Source organism: Acartia tonsa, chromosome 3, assembly GCF_053477335.1.
Source record: "Acartia tonsa isolate MP-2025a chromosome 3, ASM5347733v1, whole genome shotgun sequence".
NCBI lineage: Eukaryota > Metazoa > Arthropoda > Copepoda > Calanoida > Acartiidae > Acartia > Acartia tonsa.
Genome location: NC_137262.1, coordinates 45,445,032 through 45,472,952, shown reverse-complemented (window position 1 = coordinate 45,472,952; position 27,921 = coordinate 45,445,032). Strand labels below are relative to the sequence as shown.

The 27,921-nt window shown below is 31.1% G+C and overlaps 1 protein-coding gene across 2 annotated transcripts in view; it reads left to right on the top strand.

The window, feature by feature from the left end:
- Positions 1-25,702, top strand: part of LOC145314337 (uncharacterized) — a 95,283-nt gene extending 69,581 nt beyond the window's left edge. The window contains exons 8-13 of one of the 2 annotated variants that reach the window (XM_080154210.1): positions 16,164-16,531; positions 16,710-16,774; positions 16,926-17,063; positions 17,391-17,525; positions 18,969-19,050; positions 22,060-25,702. In XM_080154210.1, coding sequence (XP_080010336.1) covers positions 16,164-16,531; positions 16,710-16,774; positions 16,926-17,063; positions 17,391-17,525; positions 18,969-19,050; positions 22,060-23,073 — 1,802 coding nt within the window. In that variant the 3' untranslated portion in view covers positions 23,074-25,702. Of the gene's footprint in view, positions 1-16,163; positions 16,532-16,691; positions 16,775-16,925; positions 17,064-17,390; positions 17,526-18,968; positions 19,051-22,059 lie in introns of both variants that reach the window. The other variant, XM_080154209.1, reaches the window with a different exon arrangement.
- Positions 25,703-27,921: the final 2,219 nt, after the last annotated feature.

The following is a 27,921-nucleotide window of genomic DNA, read 5'->3' as shown; positions in this document are numbered from 1 at the left end:
ACTTTTGTACCATAATTTTAATCTATAGTAGGAGTAATTTTGTTTCTCATAATTATAGATATACATTGATTTATTTATTATAAAAGAATTTTTAAGCAAATGACATATCCCCATGTAAATTTTTATTCGTATAAATTCATTAAAGCCACATTCAACTTTTATTAAGATAGTATAATCTATATCAAGAGAAACTTGATTATTTTGAAGCTACAATAAACACCAAACTTTAGTACAGTCATTATTAGAATAGCAATAAAATGCTCAACAATTTCCACCAATCAAAAATACTATTTGTTTTAATACTAAGAATAAAGGGAAAAGACATTGGCCGATATATTGATGTACATCCCCAATGATGAGACACAATTACTCCTTATGTAGGTTACAATTAGTGATTGAACCGTTTCGAGACTCAACTTAATGAACCAACCAACCAAAATTCAATAAAAGACCCCAAAGTTGTTAAGTCAACGAATAAGAAAACGTCATTATAAAATTTTGGGGACCAGTGTAATAAAAAAAGGTCCCCTCCCTGCTAATATGTATTTAATGTCTTCAAAAGGTGGAAAAGTAAGAAGGAAAATAGTTTTTTCTTCCAAGTGGCAAATCCCTGTCCCTGACATGAATCTAATGCATTCTAATTGACGTGTATGGGGTGTTCTACAAGTATTTAGAAGGCCTATAATCATTAAATCTCTCCCTAAGTTTTCTTTTTATCTAAAAATAGTGCTAACCTACACACCTAAACGCTTTCTAAATTACTTAATTTTTAAAAGTAAAGCTTTTCTATAGTTATGGCTTGTCCGTCCTTCTGTAACGGATAGCTCTAGTCGTCTTTTTAGGCATGATAGAATCATCCTCTCAATTTCATTCCTTACATGTGGATACTTCTAATAATTTTGAAAGTGGCACAACTGTATAAAAGTATGTACGTCCAAAAAAGCAATATGTTGGCTTTTAGTTATTTTGACACCAAAACTTTACTTGATAAAATAATCCTATAAATTAGATTTTGAAAACGGGTTATTCCTAGTAAAAGAAGGCATAATTTTAAGTGAAGCATCTCAACTTTTTGATTTGTTGATCATCACTTCAATGGATATTGCAATCGTTGTTTAAAATACTTCTCCCCTATGTAAGTGTAATTTTGTATTTTTCATACTTCATACAAGATTGCCTATTTTTTATGGTTGATAATAAGTTCCTCATTTTAATAGGCTTACAATTTAGGTTGTCATCAAAACTGTTTAATGTTTATAAATGTTAAAAAACACTTTTTTTCTTGAAACAAGGACGACTGCCATCCATAAAGCAAAGCACAAAGTGAGCTTAAAAGTAGATGTTAAGTGATCAGAAAAAAGGGAAAGATAGAACGTGATAATATTTTGATAATAAATAGAAAATCAAGAAATCTTTACATGAATATATTATACATAAAATATTTGTAGCTTGACCAACAGGCTAACAAACCATTTAAATATAGTGGATGATTCTCTAATATAGAGAATCTACAACAGTCTATTAAATAGGAGCCGAGAAAATCCCCAAAATGTTTCTGACAGACAGGCACAGGCGGATATATCGAATAATAATGTAGCTTCGCTTATTAAATAGTTATAATAGAACTTGACAAACAAATATTAAAGTTTTACATGTTAAAAGATTCGCGTTTTAAAATCTACGATCCAGAAGAAAAAAATCGTCGAAAATGTATTTCCTGAATTAAATTGAAAACAGTTTTGACTTTTTGACAAGAAAATTGGTTCAAAATTCTCTGTTCCTACTCTTCAACCAAATTATAGCATTAAATTCCATAAATTTCTATAATACAAATGAATGAGAAAAATGCTAACAATTGGTCCCTAGCATCGAGGAAAGAGAAAACATTATTAAATCAATTAGATAAAATAGCCGAAAACCATCCAGAAAGCTTTATTAAGCTTCCATAGAATGAAGGACTCATTAGAATTAGTGTTCAATGAAATATTAACGGACAAATCTTAAATTTAAAAAAAGAATTTACAAAAGATGCATTAGATCTATATAAAGATTCCCAAAACTGGAGAACTTGATCAGTTGGTTGGAAATGTGGTTACATGGGACTAGCAAGTCTTTTTGTGGGCGAGAATGAACACCTTTATATTGGCTGCAATTGACATGTGTCAATATCAATTTTACTGTATTTTTTATGTATCCAATTTTGTTAATTTTTGGATAATTATACTTTTTTATAAAATATGTCCAATTAGGAAAAATCGTTCGATCATTTATCACTTAACAAGAAAGAAGTCCTCGGTAGGACAGACGGACGAACGTAGAGACAGTTATAGTGTAGCTACGCTACTTTCTTAGAGTTTATAATATATAAGTATTTGTATATTTGAATTCTTTAATTTAAATTTTGCATATCATGTAGCCCTATCCTGATATGTACATTACATATACATTATACATGAATACCTATTTCAGTATATATATATATGTATTTATACTTTTTAAAAGCCCATCCCAACGTCTTAATAAAGTTCCAAGCTACTCTAAAGATCAATTACAAGTATGCAACTTATTATAAAGATTTAAAAAGCTATTTAAATTTAAATGGCATCCATATAACAAAATGAAATATCAAGAGAGAGCACTTAAAGCAAAACTGTTTGTCTTAAACTCTCGTTAATGTGTTGATTATTGTTAGAATTTTAGTTGTAATTTAAATTTTATCATATTTAAGAATTATTCCTTTGCATTTATACTTGTTCTCGTGGTAAATTTCTAACTAGTCATTCAAGTTATTAACATATATGTATTTAAATCCCTTTTAATCATACAGGATAAGCTTATTTTGGTTATGTGGCCTCTAAAACTTCTTTAAAATTATTTACCAACATTTTAAAACTGTATTTAAATATCTTAAAAGTTGCCAAGCTTTGAAATAAAATTAAAAAGCTTTAGAAATTCTGTTTTTAATGGATATTTATTTATCTGAAGTGTATAAAGGAACGATAAAATAATCCTCTTTTAATTTTTTTTTTACGCATTTAAATTCTTTAGATTTCAAGGAAAGCCTAACAAACAAACGAACAAATAGTAAATAAACATTGGTAAAGGGAATCTAGGAATTTTCAGAAGCTTTTCCATATAGGATCACATTTTACCCTTAGAATTATATTTTAAATTCTATTAGCAATAAATAAAAGATCTTCATATTTAGCCACGCAGACATACAAACATACTGACGGATACACAGACGAAATAAGACTGCTGTAGAGTAGCTACGATACTAAATAAAACTGGGAAATGAAAATGCGGGGATGCTGTGTTAATTTCCATATTGAAGGTCATACAGAAAAACAATTAATTGAAACGTGTCATATTAAGGCCTTTGCATTTATTCACGGAATGCTGTGTTAGGTTAATGTGAGATAAATTATGTCTTTCCAGCTTAGTAAAATTATTACTTATTGAATCATTTCTTTTAAAAATAACTCAAGTATTTATTTAAATATAAAAGTCAGTGTTGATGATGCAGACTTTTCACCTCTTGAATTAGGTTTTAGTTTTCTTCCATTTAACTAACTCGCAGTCACTGATAGATTTAATACGAGAGTAAAAGTTGTATATTGTTTTTTTTTTAATGCATGGCCCTGTCCAAAAAAACACATGAATTTTCTCCGCCTAATAAAAAGTATGCCCAGTGCCAATATTCAATTTAAATTTTTTCACATGAAAACTATAATCCTGTGGTTTAGTCAATCGAGAATCTTTGGTGTGCATTAACTTCCGCATATCTTTTACATTTGCTAGGTATCTAATATTCGCAAAAAGTTGCAATAGCAAATAAATATGCGGGAGGGGGGGGGGGGGAGGGTGTTACTGATTGAAATATATCATAAGGGTGTGTAATAAATGCGTGGAAATGTTTGCACACCCAAACTTTCCTTATCATACCATAGAACAGTGATAATTATACAGAAAAGATATAAGCATTTAAGTTAATTCTTCCCTTTCTAAACTTGCCCTTTTTTACCTCCTCCCGTACATATAAATGTTTTGAAAGAAAATATAAATCAATGTTTTAAAAATCAATTTTTATAATGCTTAAATCTTCATATAAGTCGTTCTTTACTATTTTCAACTAATTAATTATCAGAAAAAATATCCCTTTACTATTGAAATGCCATATGAATATATATAAAGTTTATATGATTATAATTAAATTTTCTACAATTTTATACTTTTATAGGACAGCTATTGTGTTATATTTTTACTAGTTTTATCAAGACCGCAGTTAATTTTATTTTTTTTCTTATTATTTTATTTCCTTTATTAACAAGGATATTTATGTTCATCAGAAAGGCAGATTACAAGCTAAAAGTTAAGATTAAAGTAAAATAAAGAATTAATTGGTTTAATATCCTAGTATTTAAAGTAGAAAGGCTTTGGCTTATGATTAAGATCTCAATTACTTCTGAACTGATTAAGTTCTCCTTTTTACATATCTTCAAATATGTCCTGGGATGGTTTTAGGCTATTTTTTATTTAGACTTCCCGATGGTTTTAGACCATTTTCGGCCACTTCTATACACCTTTAAATACATGCCCTTTGATGCTAGGAACGCAGCCACTAGTTAATATTACTAAAGCATTGCATAGACAATTAGTTTAAAGAGCGATTTTGTTTGGAATCTTAAAATCCTCTAATACAGTTTTTAATAATGATATAAATATTATATAAACTTTAGTCATTTTAAAGATATTTCGCAGGGTTGGCATTTTTTTACAGCCCAAGTCAACAAATATTATGTTAGTATGTAATATAGCTAAAATACCTATGATATAGTTTTACTTCAAATATAACTCGCGGCATAGCCCCAAGCCTCTAGGGGCTATGCCCCAAAAGGTAAAAATATTAAGGCGAAATTCGTAAAAGGACTAGGGAAATCTTCAACAACAAAAAAAAGGACCAAGGAAATCTTCAGCATAAAAAATGGGGTGGGATTTTTTTGTTTTGGGGGGGTTGGGGGTGTCCCACCCCCTAAGAAAATAGCCTAATATGTCCTAAATTTTTCAGAATACTTTACTTTACATTCTAGATTATCCCCACTGGCAAAAAAAAAACCAACTCTTCCTGTTGAAAATCTGTGCAAAATTTTAGCATGTTTATGGGCTATGAGATTCATAGCTATCGCCATTTCTCGCACGCACGCACACTCTCACGTACACACACACACATACACAAACTAAAACACAGAAACGCCATATCTCATTTCACCAAAATATTAATCTTTGTGTGTGCCAGGAATCTCAGGGATAAGACCATGGCCGTTAAATTGATATAAATCCCTAATGAGTAATGATGATGTAAAAAATAACCCCTTATGTAGATTAAAATTATTGATGGAAAAGTTTGGATATATCTAGTTAGGAAAATTCAAACATTCAATGAAAATACCCAAATTTTTTGAGCCAACATATAGCATAACGTGTTTATAAAACTTTGGGTACCGATGTGATTTACATTCGAATTCCGCCTTCTCCCTAGTGTATGCTTACGTTTAACCACCTTTTTGTCGTCAGAGAGGGAGAAGACAATGAAAATTAACCTACATCTTAATATTTCCACAATTATCTGCTTGCTACTTATTGCATATAGATATAATCTATTATATACGGGGAAGATTGATTTATCCTTCATTGTCGTATCCTTTGATCCCTGCCATGCTGTGCAAAAATTATACATACCACACATATTCATTTCCTTTTTAGGACAAAAAAGTCTTTTAATGAACTTTTAAGGATAAAAATGCAAATCTTCATGTGTTTTGTAATATGCAGGATTAATTAAAAGAGCCAATTATAGTTCAGTATTAGTTCTTTTTTAAGGTTGAATTTTTTTTAAAAGGCTGCGGCTGTGGGTTTTTAAAGTAATGTGAAGTTTCGGTCAATAATTGGCAATTTTTGCGTTTGTCTGGTTTTTAATTAGAGCAAGTTTAGATTAAAGCACATACTTCAGAATACCTAATTCCATATAAATGAAAAAGAACCTTTACAAAAGTATAAGTAAAAAAGTACTTAAAAAAGTACTTTACCGGCTGCGAGTGTTTCTGGTTTTATGGTTTGTTTGTTTGATGTATGTGCAACTATTTATTATTTAGGTATAATCCTTCTAACCAACTATTGGACCATATACTCCCCCCCCCCCACCTTCATCTTTATTAAAGAGAGTTGTTAGCTTTAACTGATAGCTATAATGCTACGAGGCTCTATTCTATTTCACCTAAACATCGTAATGGAAGCTGCAAAAACACATTTCTTAAAAATTCAACAAATGGTGGGGAGGGGGGGGGGGGGGTATTTGGTGGTCAAATGGCGATTTTTTGAGTTCTCCCATTTATTATATTGTTTATGTTCCTCTGCTTTATGACAAGAATGATAACTTCCCAGAGAATAAATCTCATAATAAAATAGAAATAGTTAAAAAAAAATTAGAAGTTCATCAAGAGAAAAAACGTCAAATTTAGAGTTTTTAAAAAAGACTTAAACGGAAGTAACGACAGACTAGTCCTAATTGTAGAGAAGTTTTGCTACTAAAAATTATATTCTAACCACGTGCAATTCATAAGTGCACATAGCTACGCTCATTTACACGCACCCTTTCAACTTCCATGCAGTTTGTAAGTAAAGCCACTCGATAGCTTCAATCTTTCCGACGTTTTTAAAATATAGCTAAAAATATAGATCTCTTATGAGCTAGGCGTCACTCAAAAATTGATGTATATATAGATTTTAAGTGTAGCTACTCTATAATTTAATCTTATTTTAGGTATGTATGTCAAAAATTAGCATTTAACAGCATTATTTCCTGAAAATTATACTTTTAATGGTTTAAAATTTAAAAAAATTATCAAATTTTTCTTTAACATTTATTAATCTCATCTATTTAATACGTTCTTTGTCTTCTAATTGTCTTTAAATTTTTTGAAATATTTTAGCTCCGCTTAAAACTTCTAACTTGTTCTTGTTTATAATATGGTTTTACGCTTTGAAAAATGTTTGTAGATTTTTCCAACGCAACAATTCCTCATTTCCCATTCTTCCTTTTACCCTATAACAACTTTTGGGATCGGGTTGGGTATGTAAAGTAAGGCCTTTTATAAAAGGCTCTTATTGATCAAACGGCTGGCTGCACAGTATACGTTTTCACATAATTAGAATAGGTCCATATAGATCCAACAATTATCTGAAACTGGATAAACTAATTTTGCAACGGAAACGGGCAGCTGACCTAAACGTTCGTAATTTTGGTTTAAATTTTTTTTCTGGGACTTTTTTAAATGCCATTTTGTCGGTTCTTAAACTGATTATGAAAGTATTCTATGCAGCTAACCATTTAGTAGCCTCCAAAGATATAGAAAGAATACTTTTCTTCTTATATCCAACTCGATCCCATTTTTTTCTAACCCCTTTTTTTGCAGGCGGGTGTTGCTCATAGATATATGCAAAGATTTTAGGGATATTACACCAGAAGAACATTTTTCGCTAATATTTCTTCCAATAGTATAAATTATTGTGTAGTTTTTATTCGACTTGCTGTGCAAACCTAAACTGTAAATAGTTCCTAGATTATCTTAGGTTTCTGGGAGTAATGCTTATCATTAGATATCAGATTATATTATATTAGTCAATTTGTAGAAAACTTGACAGTACATTTCTTATGTTATAGAGGATATGTTATTAATAAAGTTGAAAGCGAAACATTTTTTCTTTGTGTGGCATATCCCTGTTGCAAGATTTACAAGATTTGAATGCTAGATGCGAATTTTTATGTCCGCTAACCTTGCGAGCAAAAATAAAAGAAATGCGCATAGTACATGCAAAAAATTGTTTAATGGGACTTAAAATTTTACTTAAATATTTATTTAAATAATAAATAAATAAGATAGACGAAAACCTGCCTGTTTCTTATGGTTATAAATCCTACTGTACTATAATCTACTATTCTTTTAAAAAATTGTTCTTTTTGCTTCACTATATTTAAACAAAATTGTCCTTGGAAAATATCATCTAAAAAAACGATTCCACAAAAAAAATATAATTAGTAAAAAAAAAGATAAATATACAATAGGAATTAATTAAAAATGTTTTAATTTGAAAAACAAAGAACAAGATCCTTATTTGTCATGGGGTTTAATTCAAGGAAACAGTAAAGTACATATTCTAAGAATAGAGATTTAACATTTTGGTCGGAACTTTTTGATAAAATCGTTCTATTGGTTTTAACATTGCTTGATTATTATTATAAAGTAATATCAAAAAAACTAATATAGAAGAAAATATAAAGGTATCCCATAATCTTCCTATTGATGTTGAAAACTTGCTTTTTATAATTTTTGCTTAACTCTTAATCTTGTATAAAAGTAACATGATATCTGTGTATCTCTCATGAAGGTTTGTAGCCTAAATTCTCGCAAATTACTAGGCCGATATGGCTTTACTTTTCAGTTAAGCGTCTTATAGGTCTATAACAAGGGCCGTAGCCGCTAGTCGTATTCAAACAAGTATGACCAATATTCTATAATAGTTATAATTATGACAAAAAGTAGTGCTATACAAATAACTGAGAATTTCAGGAAGACCACAATAGGATAATGGAAGTTAAATACACATAAAATAAGAATTGAGATCTTTTTTAATTTATCGTCCATTGTCCTACAGCTGTATATGACTTGATTATATGACAGTATGTCATAAAGAGTATGACAATATGACTTGCAGAATAATATGTGGACTATATGGCAAGTATACAGCTTTGATCTACCCGTCAATTTAATCTTTCACGCTTGTCCATCAAGTATAGCAAGAGTCATTTCAATATAAATAGTATTTATTTGAGAGGTTTAGTGATTTTATCATAATTAGTATTTTTTTAATCCTTATACTAAAGTAACAGGATGTTTGTCTGTTTGTCTGTTTTTTTGTCTGTGTGTCTGTACCGAAGGATCTCGCTAACCGCTAAACCAATCGGGTTCTACATAACAGGGTAGATTCTCATAGGTCCCGGGAAGGTTTTTAACTATTTTGGGGGAGGGTACCACCACCCTCGAAATTTTTTTTACGTTCTCGATTTTAGAAAGAAAGTTCAACGCAAACATAAACGTCAAACGCAACATAGACATATTTCAAATTTAAAAAAAAACATTTAAAGTGCCACGAGAGGCCTCTAGGGGCGTAGCCGCTAGACAAGAATAAAGTAAGTTGTGAAAATGTTTGGAAACTGCTGGTTTGAGCACCCAATCAAGATTTATTAAAATTCCCTGATCTATAAATCCAAATATAAGAGAATTTTAGAAATTTTATGCCATTTTGCTTAACCTCTACTCTTCTAATATTATTTACTATAAAAAATATTTGCCAAGCTAAATTTTTAACAACAGAATTCTCTTCCTTTTTTGCCATGCAGAAATTTGAATCTTAAGAAAAAAAATGGCTTTCATGTGTCTTTTTATAATCTTGACCTATTATAAATCAATGCATATTAAACATAAAAAGAAATTTGTACATTAAGAAAAAAAAATTGTTCTTTACTAATTTATTAGTTAGCCAAAAGTTATACATACAAAATATTAGGTTTCTATGCTTCAAAGAGATATTCACTTTCAATAGCAATGGATGTAGAATATACGTAGATATTATGACAGGGGGTTAAATTGTCATCAATTTAGTTTGCTAACATGAAACTCGTTTATTGGTCAGTTTATTCATCCACTAGAAGTAGAGGGGGTGTGGTAAACGGGGAGGAAGGGGGGAAAAGTCAATTAATAAAAATCCGGTTTAAGATCCAAGTAATAATTATAATATATTAATTTCAATAGCAGAAGATAGTTTTTCTTAGGGTGATATATCCTTATCCCTGAAAATAATGTATTAAGTGTATATACATCCAATTTCAAACAATCGATAACTTGAAAAATATTCGTTCACGATTTTCAAATCCTTTGGCCTTTCCTCGAAGTCTTTTAAATGTATAGAAAAGTGTTAAGGTAGCCTATTTTAAAATTCAAGTGTATTAATCATAAATTGCTCTACCATATGCTGTCACCCAAAATAAGAATATTATACCATAAAATGCATGAAATCAATTAGTCAAGTAATATTTTTGAATGGTGAAAAATTAAAAATTATAAATAATGTAATTTTTCTCTTGCTTATTATTCTATCATATTATTCTAAGTTCCAAGTTGAGAAGACAAAAGTAATCTTCATATTATTAGCATATCGCAATAACAAACAATTTTTGAAATACGATCTAGCATTTAAAATAACTTTTTTACATGTTCTAGTAGATAAAACTATATAAAAATATTTGTAAAATATTCCTCTGTTTAATATAAGTTTTCATATCTATGATAATCTTGTATATTTTTCTTAAAAATCCACGAATTGTTTTCCAAAAATTTCCGAACTTGCAATAAGTTGGGACCTGGGACCCTTGAGAGCAATTTTAGTCGTGGCACATAAATAGCAAGGCTTCAATGATACCACATACAATATTCAGGGATACAAGGATGTGAATATGTGATAATTTTAGTCGTGGCCCATAAATAGCAAGGCTTCTATGATACCATATACAATATTCAGGGATACAAGGATGTGAATATGTGATAATTTTAGTCGTGGCACATAAATAGCAAGGCTTCAATGATATCATATACAATATTCAGGGATACAGGGATGGGAATATGTGATAATTTTAGTCGTGGCACATAAATAGCAAGGCTTCAATGATACCATATACAATATTCAGAGATATAGGGATGGGAATATGTGATAATTTTAGTCGTGGCACATAAATAGCAAGGCTTCAATGATACCATATACAATATTCAGGGATACAGGGATGCGAATATGTGATAATTTTAGTCGTGGCACATAAATAGCAAGGCTTCAATGATACCATATACAATATTCAGGGATACAGGGATGGGAATATGTGATAATTTTAGTCGTGGCACATAAATAGCAAGGCTTCAATGATACCATATACAATATTCAGAGATATAGGGATGGGAATATGTGATAATTTTAGTCGTGGCACATAAATAGCAAGGCTTCAATGATACCATATACAATATTCAGGGATACAGGGATGCGAATATGTGATAATTTTAGTCGTGGCACATAAATAGCAAGGCTTCAATGATACCATATACAATATTCAGGGATACAGGGATGGGAATATGTGATAATTTTAGTCGTGGCACATAAATAGCAAGGCTTCAATGATACCATATACAATATTCAGGGAAGCAGGGTTGGTAATATGTGATAATTTTAGTCGTGGCACTTAAATAGCAATGCTTCAATGATACCATATACAATACTCAGGGATACAGGGATGGGAATATGTGATAATTTTAGTCGTGGCACATAAATAGCAAGGCTTCAATGATACCATATACAATATTCAGAGATATAGGGATGGGAATATGTGATAATTTTAGTCGTGGCACATAAATAGCAAGGCTTCAATGATACCATATACAATATTCAGGGAAGCAGGGTTGGTAATATGTGATAATTTTAGTCGTGGCACTTAAATAGCAAGGCTTCAATGATACCATATACAATACTCAGGGATACAGGGATGGGACAATAGATAACAAGGCTTCGTTCGATGATTCCATATACAAAAACAGGGATAGATCTATGTAAAATAACTTTAGACTGAATAAGCTTTCTGCATCCCTCTGAAAATTAATGAAAACCTAAAAATATTGATTTTTCCCTAACAGCACAAGTCATATTTATTTTTTCAATTAAGAAGAACAATTTATCTGCAATTGCCCACAAACCTGTTTACCTAGCTATCTCATGTTTTCCTAATTTATTTTTTTACTTATTAAATTGTATCCTTTATCACGGAAACTTTAATGAAGTATAAATATAGCAAGGAAAATTTAGAGAAAATCAATTTGTTTATTTGTTTATAAATTAGCTAGAAACCTGCCTCCATGATGATTTCTTTTCAGTGTTGACTGGTGAATAAGTTGTTGGCAAATATAGTTAATTCCTTCATAGCTAGAAACGATTAAAATTGAATTTCAATGACAGACAAACTTTTTTGTATCCCAAGCTCAAAAGTCGGCGGATTTTCTTTTTCATCCTTGGCGCATTTTTTTCTTCTTCCCTTAATTTGGTTGCTCTTCCTGTGCACAAATATGACAACTTAATTAAACATCAAGACCCCGCAGGGATAAGGAGGGGAAAATTGATTCATTTAAAGGGAAATACTGATCAATAGGGAGACATTGTACTCACATTTATATACTATCAATATTTTATTTTTCATTTGATAAATTGTCTAATATATAGGCGTCTATTACAAACTGTTTTGTAAGTCAAAATTACCCGATATTGTGTCCATCTATCCTTATGAACAGCCTCCGATTTTAAACCATATATGCTAATATGCCATTGAACTATACTTAGATATCAAAAAAGCTACTGGATTATTACAACTATCTTACTTTAAAATAACTTTATAAAACTTTAAAATTAAAAAGTTTAAAAGCTTCACTTGTGTATGGATATTTTTAGATATGCTTATTGAAATAAAAACTCGCAAAAGTTTATTTTGCATTACAAATTATTTTATGTGCAGATTTGTAAATTTTTCAGTTGTCAAATATAAAGTTATAAACCCTGTTGATTTTTTAAAAATCTCTATTTGTTTCCCTTAACCCTGTGAAAAACGTAACCTTTTGTGCATTTTTGGGATGCTTCCATTTTTTCCCATGTCACACACAATAACCAAACAAAAAGAAATTTGAGTTTTGGGTATTTGTTTATTGTAAGAAAATTTGAGCACAAGCCCTAATTTGGGTAGCGGACCATAAATAAACTACCCCTCCCATAGATGTTAAAAATTTGCACCCAAAAGAATCTTCAAAGAAATTTGGGTTGTCACCCCCTCATTCTTATCTACTATATCTTGCTAATAGCCTTCGTAGCAACTTCTACCAACCCTGTGGGCCCTTCTTTGATCATACCTAACTTAACCTATACATATTACCTATAAAAATTTGGTCTACATAAAATTCAAATGGTTTTGTAGAGAATATTTATATCAATAAAACTGTTCAGTATAATATTTCATAGACATGAAAATATATATAAAGAGGAGGGTATAGAAAGACCCAATGCCATATAAAGATCTGGTTCGGATTTGTATTTAAAATTGGTTGATAAAAGATCACTATTGGGGTTAACTAAATTCAGAATTACTTGGTAGGCAACAAGTAGCGCGCGTAATTGGTAGCAATAAAGGTGTCTATTTATTTAGAGATAATTGGAAATATTTTTTATCACTTCTTTTGTGGACACCCTGTCATTATTTTTGTTACTGTTGTTATATTAACATACTGCTGTATTTTAAAGCGTAAGAATAGCTTTCATTCAGTGGTTAGTGAGATAATCTGCTTTACAGACATAAACAGACAGATATCCTGTTACTTTTAGAATCTTACATAAAAAAAATTAATTTTTCTATAATTGTTATTTGCAGCATAGTCGCTAAACTAATTTTTAAAAGCGAAGCTTTTCTATAATTAGGGTCGGTCCGTCCGTAACGGATAGCTTTTTTCGTTAAGTTAGGCATGTTAGAATTGTCCTATCGATTTCAAATTTTTATGGTGATTCCTTTAATAGTTAGGTACGATTTAGAAAGCGTAGCAACTCTATAATCATCACCAAAATGTCAGTACGTCCATTTTAAACATGTTGATTTTTTTACTTTTTTAACAACAAATTTTTATGTGATCTAATCATCCGATTGATATGATTTTTGGTGTATTGATTCCTGGGGCAACAAAGTATAATGTAAAGCGAAGCAACTCTATAATCAAGTCCTAAAAATGTAAGTATGTCCATAATCCTGAATCAAGCAGTTTTTCAACAAATTTACTTACAATTTTGCTTTGACTCTTATACATTTATATTATGATTATTCAGTTCTGACACTATGCAAGTGTTAATGTCCGTTTGTTCTACCGTTTTAGTGCTTCGCTTTTATGGATGTTGTCATCCTTGTTTAATTACAATTTTCCTTTCTTTGTTATAGATAGATAAAGAAAAAGTCTTTCACATATTTATACATAGAAATAATTCGGGTAAACAATTCGGAAAAGCTAAAAAAATATGATTATTTTTTGGACTGATTTTTTTTCTTAAGGTCTTTGCGAAAGTAAATAAGTTATTTAAAAAAAAAACATTATAATATTGAGTTAACAACTTCCAAATTGTTAACAATAGCGGGACAATTAAAAGTACATTAAACCCTTTTTCTCAACCATATGTTGATTTAGTCGCGGCTTGGTCAGCTTCCAGTCATTTTTTAATTTGGCACAATTTTCTTTTTCCAATAAATTGCAGTTATTGAAAGCGCAGATACTCTATAAATAGGATTTGGTCCTAATTCTAAAATTATTTTAATCATTGGGCATGGTTTGTTTTACCCAAAAAAATTTTTAAAATGAAAAAGATAGCATGAAAATAACACCCGAGGAAAAAATATTTGCCACAGTTTTAGACAATCAAATTAAGCCTTAACAAAACAGAGTTTATGTGGTTTCTTGTCGCATGCTATAACTGATATCAATAAAGGAAACAAAATAACATAAAAAGTAATTGTTAGGCTATTTGACTGGTTTCAAATTTGAATGAAAAAAGAGTTCTAGTAACGGAAATCGAAATACTTTCAACTGTGATTTTTGATTAGCTAATTCAAGAAAATTTATTTCCAACTCATTTTGAGGGAATTGAAGAAAAAAAATTGTGCAAACTTTTATTTTACAAATGGGCTAATCCAAACATCACCACCACCTTTTTATCTTTCCCATTAAAAGAAACTTGTGGCTGCACCACTAGCATCTAGGGGCTCTGGATTTATGGAGCTGGCGGTCACCTGTATGAACCCTACTTAACCTGGCTTATACTTTACACACATTTTCTTAAATACTAAAGGGTGAGCAAAAAAAAATGCGTATATTTTTAAAATTCAAATTGCGCGGCTTGTGTTAATAGTAGAAAAATGTTACGCATATCATTAGAACCGCTATGAAGTCTATTTTTAGGAAATATAAAAACGATTCCTCTGCTACGTATAGTTAGGGAGCTACGTGTTAAAATGTCCCAACTGACTTAAAACTTGACTTGCGAGTATATTAGTAAATATTAGACAATAATTCTTGCAAAAAGACATGCGTAGATTTTTAAAATTCAAATTGCGCGGCTTGTGTTAATGTTAGAAAAATGTTACGCATATCGTTAGAACCGCTTTGAACTGTATTTTTTGGAAATATAAGAACGGTTCCTGTGCTACAAATAATCTATGAGCTAGGTGGTAAAATGTCCCAACATTTACTCGCAAGTCAAGTTTTAAGTCAATTGGGACATTTTAACATGTAGCTCCCTAACTAAACGTAGCAGAGGAATCGTTCTTATATTTCCAAAAAATAGACTTCTCATCGGTTCTAATGGTATGCGTAACATTTTTCTACTATTAACACAAGCCACGCAATTTGAATTTTAAAAATCTACTCATTTTTTTTTGCTCACCCTTTACTATGGAAGAAGGGTCAGGTTGTCCCACTTCACAATTACAGGATTTACCAAGCTTTACTGATGACAGAAATCTTTTAAATCATTGCACTTTTTAGTTGACTTTAAAAATTGCACAACACAGAACTCCTAAAGTTAAAAAAAAAACATTCTAACATAAAATATTTTCTTTATTGATAACATTACTCATTATAAACTCAGATACATAAAAAAACAGAAACCGTCAAAATTTAGTTTTTTTTTATTCAAATAACATTTTTATAAAAGAAAAACATTCTTAAAGTATCTTAATGCCACTTAGGGGTACTGTGAATAGTGATTGGTCTATTTTGTTAAAGAAATTACTTAATGAAGACCATGTATTGCAATTTTATTGAAGCTAACACGAACTGCTTTTAAAGTTAATCAGTTAATTAGAATAGGAAGTATTATGTATGCATGATGAATAAAATGTACAGGATAGTGTACTCTGTACATTATATATTTTAATAATCAAATTGTACATTAAATTTTTTCGATAAAATTCTAACAATTTTCTTTTGTTTTAGATGAGGAATGGGGCAATGGAGTTGGAAGCCGGCGGCGGACTGTCGGCGACGAGCGCAACCAAAGCGAGGACTCGCTCCTGCTACCCCCGGATCAATCCTGGTCGCTGCATGACCATGACTCAAGCCAAGGCAAGCCCCTGTCCTCAAGATTTTTCCCATCCAAGCGGTCAGTGTCGCCCAACAAGAGCGGGAAAGAGCGGAAGGAGTCGCCGGATTGTCCAAAGGAAAGATTTCGTGGAGCGAAGCAACTCTTTATGTCTCTGGAGCGTAAGAAGGATAAAAACAAGGATAAGAAGATTGTGAAGGGGGAGGGTGAGCCCTCCCCACACAGAGTTCTGTCCCCTAATAGATCATCAAATAAAGAACAGGTACACTTTTATCAATATTTAGGAGCGCAGCTTTATCATTGGTTATCTCTGTACGTCTAGCAGTTTGCAGTTGCTGCGCTACTTATAGACTAATTTGTCCTTGTTCACAAATTTAATGTTTTAAAATTATTTTATGTAAAATTTAAAGATAAAATTTCAGATGCTAAACGTATTACAGGAGCTGCAAAAGACATCCCTGTCCCTGGAAGCTAAACAGCTGGAAGGTCAAGCTAGATGGTCCAGGTATAGTATGACTTTCATTGGAAATTTTTCTTGAATCTCGCCCTTTATTCTTTTTTTGTAATCTGCTACTATAAATAAACAGTATTGCACAAAAAAATATTTCTTGATCTGTTTGTCTGTCCATCTACCTATAAATAAATTACCAATTAAGGTATGAAAGAGAAGCAATGGGACGTGCAGGGGCCCCGATGCCACTGGGCATGCTAAGATCCAGCCCTCCAGACAACGGTCCTGACTCCAGGTGGCCAAAATCAGACAAGGATACTGGTTATGTGTCCAGATATTCAAGGTATACTTTTATTGGTTTAAAGTGACAATTTTTCGGAAAAATAAAACTAGAAAAGTTAGAATATTAAATGCCTGTACCCCTTCTGTAGATAACAATTAGTAGTTGAAATGTGTGGACACCCAACTTTATGAACCAACCAATTAAAATTTTATTTAAGTCCCCAATGTTGTTAACCCGACGAATAAGAACACTTAATTATAAAACCTTGGGGACTAGTGTAATAAAGAGCCCAATGTCCCCTACCTACCTGTATAATAATCTTTAAGATTTTATTCTAAAATACTTAAAATATTTTGAAAATCAATTTATTTACTTTTTACTTTCTAGGGACAAATCCAGGAGTAGAGATTTTGATGAGAGTCCACCCGCAGCGAACCATGGGCGAGGAAATATTTTCACAAAATCTGGCAAAAAATCCAGCACTGAGTCCAAGGATAAATACACCAGCAAACGATTATCCAGGTAAACAATCTTTGTAGTGCTTTACCTCAAATAGCCTATCGAGCACTGATCCCTCTCCCCTCTTAAATAAATCAAAAATAATTGGGGGGGTGGAATAGTTTCGCTTTATTTCAAAAGGGTGACTAGACACTTTAATGGAAACATTTGTTTTAAAGGCAATACCTTTAAAATCATATATTTGATGTAGGTTTTCAAGAACCTAAGAGCAAACAGCATATTTTTTACCTTTTACAGCCTATAGCCTATTGTTTGATGATGGAAGTAATAGACCAAAAAGCAAGCATAGCTGTTAGATCGCCTGACCTAAAAACTTACAGATCATAATATGATCATGAAACCGAGAAAAAATTATTATAAAAGCTTAAATCTTAAGAATCTCTACAAAAGACGCCTTCAAAAATCTACAGAAGTAATTTTGTGACATAATTTGAGTTATTAAAAAGACAAAAACAAGACTGTATATTTTTATTGTTTAACAAGGATGACAACAGACATCAAAGAAAATCAAAATCAAACACCATATTTTGTTTATAAATCCGAACCAAAGTCTAATGTTTATTTGTTTTTAAATTACATCAAATGTATGATGCATACTTACATTCTGTAACATAATTATAGAAATTATATGCTACTGCTTAGTTATTCTAGGAATCACCACTTTAAACGTCAAATAATTGATTTTGTCAAGAAAAAAATATTTATTAAAAAATAGTCCCAAAAAATGTATGGTTTTATAGAATTAATAGAATGGTTTAAATATGAATAACAAATCATTCTGAAAAGTCATGCAGACGAATATACGGACAGACTTTCATAACAATTTAGACATAAAGTAGATACGCAACTAAGACATATAATTAAGAGATGATTTCGTTGTTAATTACAGCAGTAGCAGCAACAATTAATGAGCCACTCTCGTTGCTACCAAATTTCTACCTTTTGTAAGATTTCTCAGAATATTTGGTTTTAATGTTTGTTTGTCATGATTGTATGCGTAGCAGCAGTATAATTCACTCACTATTAACTTTTTAAAAAATTATATCTATTCAAATGGATGAGTAATTGTTTTCCAGGGCTCTTTTTTTCTAAAAATAGCATAAAACCTGTTTTATCATACTAGATATTCCCTAAAGTCATTTATTATTTTATTGTCTTTTTATGATACTATACTATATATCAGAGACTATGAGTTGTTATTGCTGTGGTATTTGTTGTATTGACGATACTTTATAAAAGACTGTAGCTGGACAAAGTGTCTCAATAAATCACCCATGTGACACCATAAAAATGAGGGAAATATTTCCCACTTCTCCTCTCATCTTCCTTATTTTTATGAAGTCACAAAGCTGATTTTTGAGACACTTTGTCCAGCTACTAGAATACTACATTAGGATTTCTATTACTGCGCTACATGTTCCTAATATTGTTCTTGTTTATTTCTAGGTTCCTGTCACGCGAAACTCTGGAATCTGATGGTTATGACAAAATTGATGAATTTGATGAGCCAGACCCACACAGGAATAAGGTGAGATAAATAGATAGATAGAATAGTTAGAGACGGATTGGGTTAGAGATACATTTTAAAAAGGAAGCTTTACAAAATGTCTCAAAAGATCAGCTATGTTACTTCATAAAAATGAGAGATGAGAGGAGAAGTGGGAAAGGAAACTACTAAAAAAAGATCACGGTTGATTTTTTATTAAATGAATAAGTTAGGGTACAATGTTTGGCACTTTCAATATAAGTAAATGATAATAACAAAGCCACAGAATACGATAGTACCTTCAGAAAAATCGATGAAAATAGTTTTTATACTAAATTTTGTTTTTTTTTATATTTTTTCTAAAATGTCATGACAGAAGATGTAAAATGTCGTCTTAGTTTTTTGAAAGGATTAATCTTCTCTGAAATCTAAATTATCAAAATATTTTTTTTGGTAAATGATTATACGATATATGTCAAACATTTTATCAAAAAGAAATATTTAAAATTGTGAGGTAGAAACCTGAATAATTTTTCTTGTGGAAATAGCTTTCTGCAAATGTTGATAAACATATGTCTGCTAGCATTAAGATGTTTGTACTGCCAATACACGTTGGGTTTTATTTAAATAATTTTTTTAAAATGTTCTTTTTTTTACCTCGTATACTAATAACGAAAATCTGATTCACTTATAGTCGGAAATTCATTATGAAACAGGGGACATGCACAAAATTTTTGAGCCCTGATCGAATAGGAGCTGAGATAATAGGGGGGCAGGCGCCCGACTGATAAGTGTTAAATAGAAGTTGATTGAATATTGGTTGGAAAAGGTGATCATTAACCACCCCCCCCCCCCCCCCCACCCCCCCAATCGACTAAGACTCGCCTACGGCCCGATCTTTTAGGATTGCTTTGTAATTCACATTTTTGAAAGTCTTTCAACAGTATACACAGCAAATTCTCTCTTTTTTAACTAACTTTCCGAACAATATACCTAAAGCATTTGAATTAACAAAGGATATGCTAATATTTTTACCATTCAAGTTTATTTAATATTCTAATAAATAGCGCAACCCTCCAAGTTATGGCTACTTTTCATGAACATATGATCTAAAGAATAAGCTCTGACGCAATGTCATGTAAGGATATTATAATATTCATTAAAAAAATTGTTATTTTTGCATATATGTTACATTTTACAGTGTTTTGTGGCTCAAAAGAAAGACAATTAAAATTTATTTCATATTATATAGTTTAAATTGCATAAGATAACCTAGAAATAGTAAAAAAGTCCCTTTCTTTTTTTGTCGTAAAACAGAAATTAACAAAGATTTTTATTAAAAAACACCTTAGTGTAAAAATTAAAAATTCTAAATATGGTCACAAAAAGATTCAATTAGTTTATTAAATGTTTCATTTTCAGCAAATGACGATTAATCTCTATTACAAAGAATAAAGTGTAAAAAGATATTCTCGTTTTAATTTTAAGCAACTTAAAATGCATTTTAATACCTTTTAATGATTTATTTTTTAAAACATCATTTTATAAAATGTTATTGATTTTTAAAGTTCTATATTAGAATGTTTTTAAATTTTGTTAACATTTTGTTTTAAATGTAGAAAATTGGTAATTCTAAACATTCAAAAAATGATTTTATTAAATTTTCATCACTTAAATTGCATGTTTGATGAAATTTTCAACTGATAATACAAGAAAAATCGTTTAAGTTTTATTATATTTTACTTTGAAATGTTAAAAAATATAATTATTGTCAAAAATGTGGAAGTTATACTTTCCTCAAAAAAAGACCTAAAACATGCAAATTAACACGTGTAATGAGATTTTTTTTCTTTCAGGTTTAATTTTAAGTAATTATTGATATTTTTTGTAAAAAGGATTTTATATAAAAAGTTTTAAAACTCGAGTTATGTAGTGGTTCTAAAAAAGGTTGCGAATTTATGCAATTTTCTTGCAAAAAAAATTTTCTAGGATTTTAAAAATAGCATAGGGTGTTATTAGACGTACTTACAGATACAATTGCTAAGTCATTTTGGCCAAACACTAAAATAAAGTTTTGACATCTGAGGGACCATACGTGAGATATGTATATGTCACACGGCTGATTTTTTAAGACACTTTGTAAGGTTTCTTAAAAAGTTGAAGGGGGAAATCCCATGATCCATAAGGAATTTCTATTTTCCTTTCTCATTATTATTTTGGGACAATCAGACAAAAATTACTGCTAGAGCAGCTGCGCTTCAAAAAAAATCAGAAAGTTATTATACTTTGTGATTTCTTAATTTCATGGGCTGGGTTCTAGATTAATTATACATTGCTCAACTTTCAAATTAAAAGGTCTTGTTAATTATCCAGTGGGGTTTATGAGGCGCTTACTGTTTGCTTAAGCTGCTGTTTTACTGTTGACATAGATCTCATTTTAAATATTAATAATTACTTGTTATTTGTGTCCATATACATATGTAATAGCAATCACATAATATCAAATCCTTAAAATGTATGTAATATTAGAGACAATAGCAGCTGAGTCTCTAGTATCTAGGGATATTTAAAGGGATGTGAAAGGGCAGAAAAATAGCTTAAAACCATACAACAACTTTTTTTAAATAAAAAAAACATCCTGAAACCATCTTGTAACCTATAATGACCTTAAATCTAAAGGAGAACCATATTGGTTCAGCAGTTAGCGAGATCTTTCGCTACAGACAAAAAAAGCTTACTACATAGGGTTATTATAATACATACATTAAAATTAGAGAAAACTGCAGTTTTAGTAGACTATGAACCTCTCTATTCCACAACTGCTATCCATCTATCTTGTTAATTATGTATCAATTAATGATGTTATTGTCATCATAAAGGATATTGCATACAATATTGTCATTAAGATGAGAACAAAATACCATTTTTCAGATTTTTCATTTTTATGCATATCTTTTTGTAATTTCTTTGATTGTATTCATCTTTTTTATCTACTTTACTGTCTCATTTTCTTATACTTAAAAAAAATACTAACATAATACAATTTTTCAGGTTAAAAGAAATCCAAGTCGGACAAGCTTGAAATTGGACTACCGTCGGCAAGAGGACCCGTTGCCTGAGATACCAGGTGGCCCGCCCTCCGGCGGTCCCCGCCGCGGCATGCTTCGTCGGGAGATGACCGAGCTTGACATGAAGGGCTACATGCAGGCGCAGCAGAATCGTGGCCATCACTTTCAACCAGCTGATCCCCGCACATCGCAAGGACTGTCACGCAAGTATAACCCGCGCCAGGGTCCTGTTTGGTTGCCCGGAGGACCACCACCCTCTCAAATGCATCACGGACCACATGGCCGCAATGACCGGTCACTCAGCCCTGCCCGGGCTTTGAGTCCAATGCGCAGCGGTCCTGGAAGATTCACGCCTTCTGCAGGACCACATGGTCATCCTAACGGTCACGACGATGACCGTTTCCCTGTGACCAAGATAATACTGCCAGAATATAACCGCAAGGACATGCGAGGCCCTCCCAGTCATAGCGCGGATAGATATCCCTCGCTGGATCTGAGAAACGAGAAGAGAAAGTCAATGTTTGAACAAGAAATGCGCAATTTTGAGATGGGCGGTCACACAGACTACCGACGCAGGTCATATCATGAACTATCAGAGGTTGACAAGCTAGATCCTCCGATTACCAGAAATTTCCAGCATTCTGGCCGCAAAATGGGCAACGAACCGGCTCCCCTAGGTCTGCCCTCGCGTACCCGCAACATAATGAGCTACAAACAGCTGCCCGACCAACAAAGATTTCCCGGTCTGGACCGAGAGAATTCTAGGATAAACTCGATGGGACCGATTCCGTTCAAATCGATCCCCTACAACTCAAAGCCTATACCATTTGACCATCCGTCCAACAGGGCCTCGTTTGACCATCACATGTCGGCGGCCAACCGGCCCGCAATGTACCGCCATAGCTATGCAGAAACGTCGCCCCCGCCAGCGTTTATTCCGCCGCCTCAACATATGCCCGGCAGAGGCTATGGACTTTCTTCTTTGAAACCATTTTGAGAGAAAAAATCCGTGAATTAAAATTATTTAAAAATCTGCGAATTTTTAATTGTAAAAACTTTTTTACATCAATATTTGTAAGTTAAAACTAGTGCTAATATACTCAAAAACAACATACATTAATACCATATAAAATATATAACTCTAAACATGTTTTAAAGAACAATAATCATTATATTCAATATCCTCAATATGAAATCAAATCAAATTGAAGTCTGTTAGATAAAAATCAACAGGACCATATATGATATACTTAGCATATGTAAGTATATTACATTTTATACAGGGTGGAGTACCTAATATGCCATCTAACCTAAACTTTTAAAATACAAATGAATATAGAGAAATAGTTGCAGTCTCATTTATCGATAGCTTAAAGCTGTACAATTTTTCACTTTAAATGAGGTAGTAAAATGTTTCTTAAAAAAAAAGCTTCCCCTAGTTTCAATTCTTTCATTGAAATTTTAAACTTCTGGGGGACAACTTTAGGTACTCACCCTGTAAAATTACATGCACAAAGACAGACATCTGGTATATTTAGAAGTGTTTTTTATGCTGAGGCGTGCATAAAATCATTGTATTGATTATATACTCATATAACGCGACCCCCTGTGGGGCGACCTCTAGGGCAAGTGCGTGCAAAATTATTGCGGAACTCTGGCTTTTGTTGTGGCGATTTATGTTCAGTCAAGGGGGCATCACATTATTCAAATGCAAAATTTATTAATTATGCAAAATTGATGATTTTTACAAAATATTAGCTGGAATTGCCTAAATATATTTATTTCTTTAATTGTTTAAATATATCCAAAATAGGTATGCCTTTACCACTAGGGCTAACCTATCTTATTAGATAAAGGGTGTTAAAATAAAAACCGATCGCTTCACTCTTTTCAATATTAACCCTACAGTTTTGGTCAAAAACTAACACAAAATGACCCAATTCATGTCCAAACAATGACAATGAGAAAACTCTATTGAATTTTGATTTCTACTCACCTCTCCTGAGCACTACAGCTCGATTCCTAGCCCTTGTGGATAATTTTTCCTTACATGGAGAGTGCATATTTTATTACAAATTTTTACAGTTTTGCCTTTTATTAAAAAGAATAAACTGACAAAAGTACTTGAAATCCTTTATATAGACCCCATAATGTTTATAGTTTTTGATGGGGCCTATAAAGACCTATCTATGGACGCCTTAAACAGATTTCTAACTCAATCCTTGCCAATTTGGCATCAATAAGACAGACCCATCAAACATTAAGACATGAAGGCTCTGTCTTTAAAAAAAAAGAACAAAATGTCTTAAGTACCTAAAATCTTGTAGATAGACCCCATAATGTTAAGAATTTTAGATGAGGCATGTCAAGAGCTTTCTATAGACACCTTAAACAGGTTTCTAACACAATCTTAGACATTTTGGCATCAAAAAGAAAAATCTGTCAAACATCAAGAACTAGAGAGACCTGTCATGTCTCAATGTTTGATGGGTCTGTATTTTTTATGCCAAATTGGCTAGGATTGAGTTATAAACCTGGTTAAGGTGTCTATAGAAAGGTCTTTACATGCCCCATTAAAAACTAGGAACATTATGGGGTCTATCTACAAGATTTCTAGTATTTAAGACGATTTGTTAATTTTTAATCTCCATGTAAGGAAAAATTCTTCACTAGGGCTAGGACTCGAGCTGTAGTGCTCAGGAGAGGTAAGTAGAAATCAAAATCAATTATGTTTTCTAATTATCATTGCTTGGACATGATTTGGGTCATTTTTTGTTAGTTTTTGACCAAAACTGTAGAGTTTATATTGAAAAGAGTGAAGCGATCGGTTTTTTTTTTAACACCCTTTATGTCAACCTAATCCTTTTCTGCCTTTACAAAAATCACAGAAATCTTAGTTTAAATTTTGTATTATATGTAAGAATATGCTCAAATTACTAGTGAAATTATTTTATTTTATTTAGTTTAAATGTTCTTAAACTCATTCTGTGAAACTTTTTTTATGTATTTACATTTATAAGTTTGTCATTTTTAGAAAAAATAAGTGTTTTTTTTTTAATTTGAATGACATACTTTGGTAACTTTGTGATGTTTAGAAAAATATACATTATACATACTTAATTTTAATAATGTAAATATCTTAGTTTTGTAACATAATCTTTTAATTCAATTTTAATTTTTGGAATATAACATTTCATAAAAATGTTGATAAATAATTAAGTCGGCATTTAAATTTTTACTTGTATTATACAAAATTTGAGAAAAATTGAAAATAGTTAATTTTTACAAAAATGAAAATTATTAAATTAGTTACATGTTTTGGATATAAAGTTTAATATAATTAATAAATTTAGTAAATAATATGTTATTATTATAAAAATATAAACTGCTCAAATGTATTAAGATTCTGCCTTATAATTATTGCTATAATATTTTAAATGATTCTTATAATTTATAAAAACTAATTAGTCAAATCCTACAACAAGAATAATTAAAAGAATTTTTAAAAATTAGCATTTTAATATATTTTTGTAATTAGTGTTTGTAATCTAAAATTTGTTGCTGTGTTGTAATTTTGTAAATTGTATTATTATGTATATGTAATTTACTAAATATAAGCATTATTTTAAAAATGTTTTCTTTTGTATAAAACTAGGGGATACGCGATGGAAAAATAGCCTAAAACCATCCCAAGAACTAAATCTGAAAATAAGATAGTCTAAAACCATCAAAGGACCTATATGAATTTTACCTAAAAGAAAGCGATCCAATAAAATAGTTATAGAGATTTTAAGCTTCAGGCAAAAAAACTTACTACTTTATATATTAGAACTAGCGACTGTAACCCTAGCATCAAGGGGGCTCTTTATTTACAGGGTTATACATGTGGCAGGAAAGCAGCCTAAAACTATCTAACGGATTAAATCTAAAATCAAAATAGCCTGAAACCTTAACATTTAAGAAGCTTCACTGTAAAGGAGAACCATATCGGTTTAGTGGTTCGCGAGCACCATAGACAAAAAAAATCTTATAATAGGATAATAATATATTTCAAAAACTTCTTATAATATATAATACAAAGTAGAATGACATCTGGACACCCCCCCCCCCCCCTCATTTTTTAATTTTTTTTTCTACGTTTTACAAATTTTGCGAATTCGCTATTTATTCGCGAAAATTTGCAATTAATTCGTATTTTATTCCGCTTGGTAGGTAATTGAATATGTAATTATACCTCTTGGGGCAAAGCCCCTAGAGGCTAGGATTCAGATATATGTAAACAAGGATGACATCATCCATAAGTAGCGAATCACAACAAAAAACTTTCTAACACATCTAAAAATATGTATTGTTTTGTAAAATGACTGACAGGCCGACGGTAAAAGTAAATTATATCATATACTGCATAAACTTCTACGCAAAGGTCGTGGTGTAATCAGAGGGTTAGTTATCTAAAATAGTCGAAATTTTAATGCCTTAGACCAGCTATAAAGGTACTTCATAAAGTATTTTTCAACAGGGTCGAAAAGCAGCTAAAATGTGAATTACTTTTTTAAGTAAGAGGTTTAGTGATTTTTTTATGATTTTCAATTTTGATTTAAACTATAAAATGAAATTATAATAAAAGGAATTTAAAGGGGAAATATAAAAAATTCGACTATATCTATAAGTAGTAAAGCTCAGACATAATTAAAAAGCATCAGAGAGACGGACAAAATGAGTTATTGGAGCTTAAGTGGTTCGGCCCATGTATCAAGGGGATATTTATTTAAAGGGAAAGGGAGGTGGCAGATAAAAAAACTTAATTATACAACTTTTAAAAACTTTCTGTGTTAGAATTACAACTTTAAGAGCATTATTAGCTGAATATTATTATTATGATATCCTTATTATACATTATAACTTTTTCAAAGACGACATCCTTTATAAATAAAAGATTTGCGGCATTTGCGCTAAAATCGGCTTGGCCTGCTATCAACACAACTTTGCCGATAAAAATTAAAAACATTGCATTATTTTTGCATTTTTGTGATATTTTATTATTTTTGATGATTTTTTTGTAAGGAAATAAACTAAATTTATAGTTAGCCTAATTAAAAGGTAAGATTTGTCCCTTTTTATGGCAATTTTCAGGTAGAAAATATTATTATGGCTAGATCGAAACGAATATAGGTAATTATTTGAAATTAGTTTCTTTGAATACAGTTATACGAAATTGAGTTATGATTTGATTTAAATTAGAATTATTTACAGTAGAAAGAAACCTACTTATCGAGATTTACTAGGTTAGGTGATTAATAAACATGTATATCAGTTTGTCACATTTAATCAACATTCAGATTGAAGCATATGATACGCTTGCAGTGGATTTTCTAATATTATATTACTTGTCATGAAACTCAAATACTCTGAACATTTAATAGTTCAATCCAGTGCCTGCGGAAAATACGAAATACAAATAAGACTGTCTTTCCTTAATTTTTTTACATGACTTACTCTTCCCCAGCCAAATATCAGTGCACCCACTGATTCAAACAGCATTATTTCTGTTTGATAGATTATTTTCGAATTGCTAACATAATTGTTCTTTGTTGTCATTTAAATAAGTTATAAGGGGGGGGGGGGGGGGAGTTCTGACACATATTTGCGTAAACCTGGTGTATAGGCTTTATCTTTGGACTGTGAGGATAGGTTATTAGGGATAAAATCATTCTTATATGATGAATTTCCCCCAGATTTAAGAATTTTTGGATAGGCCCCCTGATTCCGGAGCTCCAGGTGGTCTCTGTACAGGTAAAAATTAAAAATAATATTTTTTTTTAAGAGTTAGAGGTTAACTTATAAA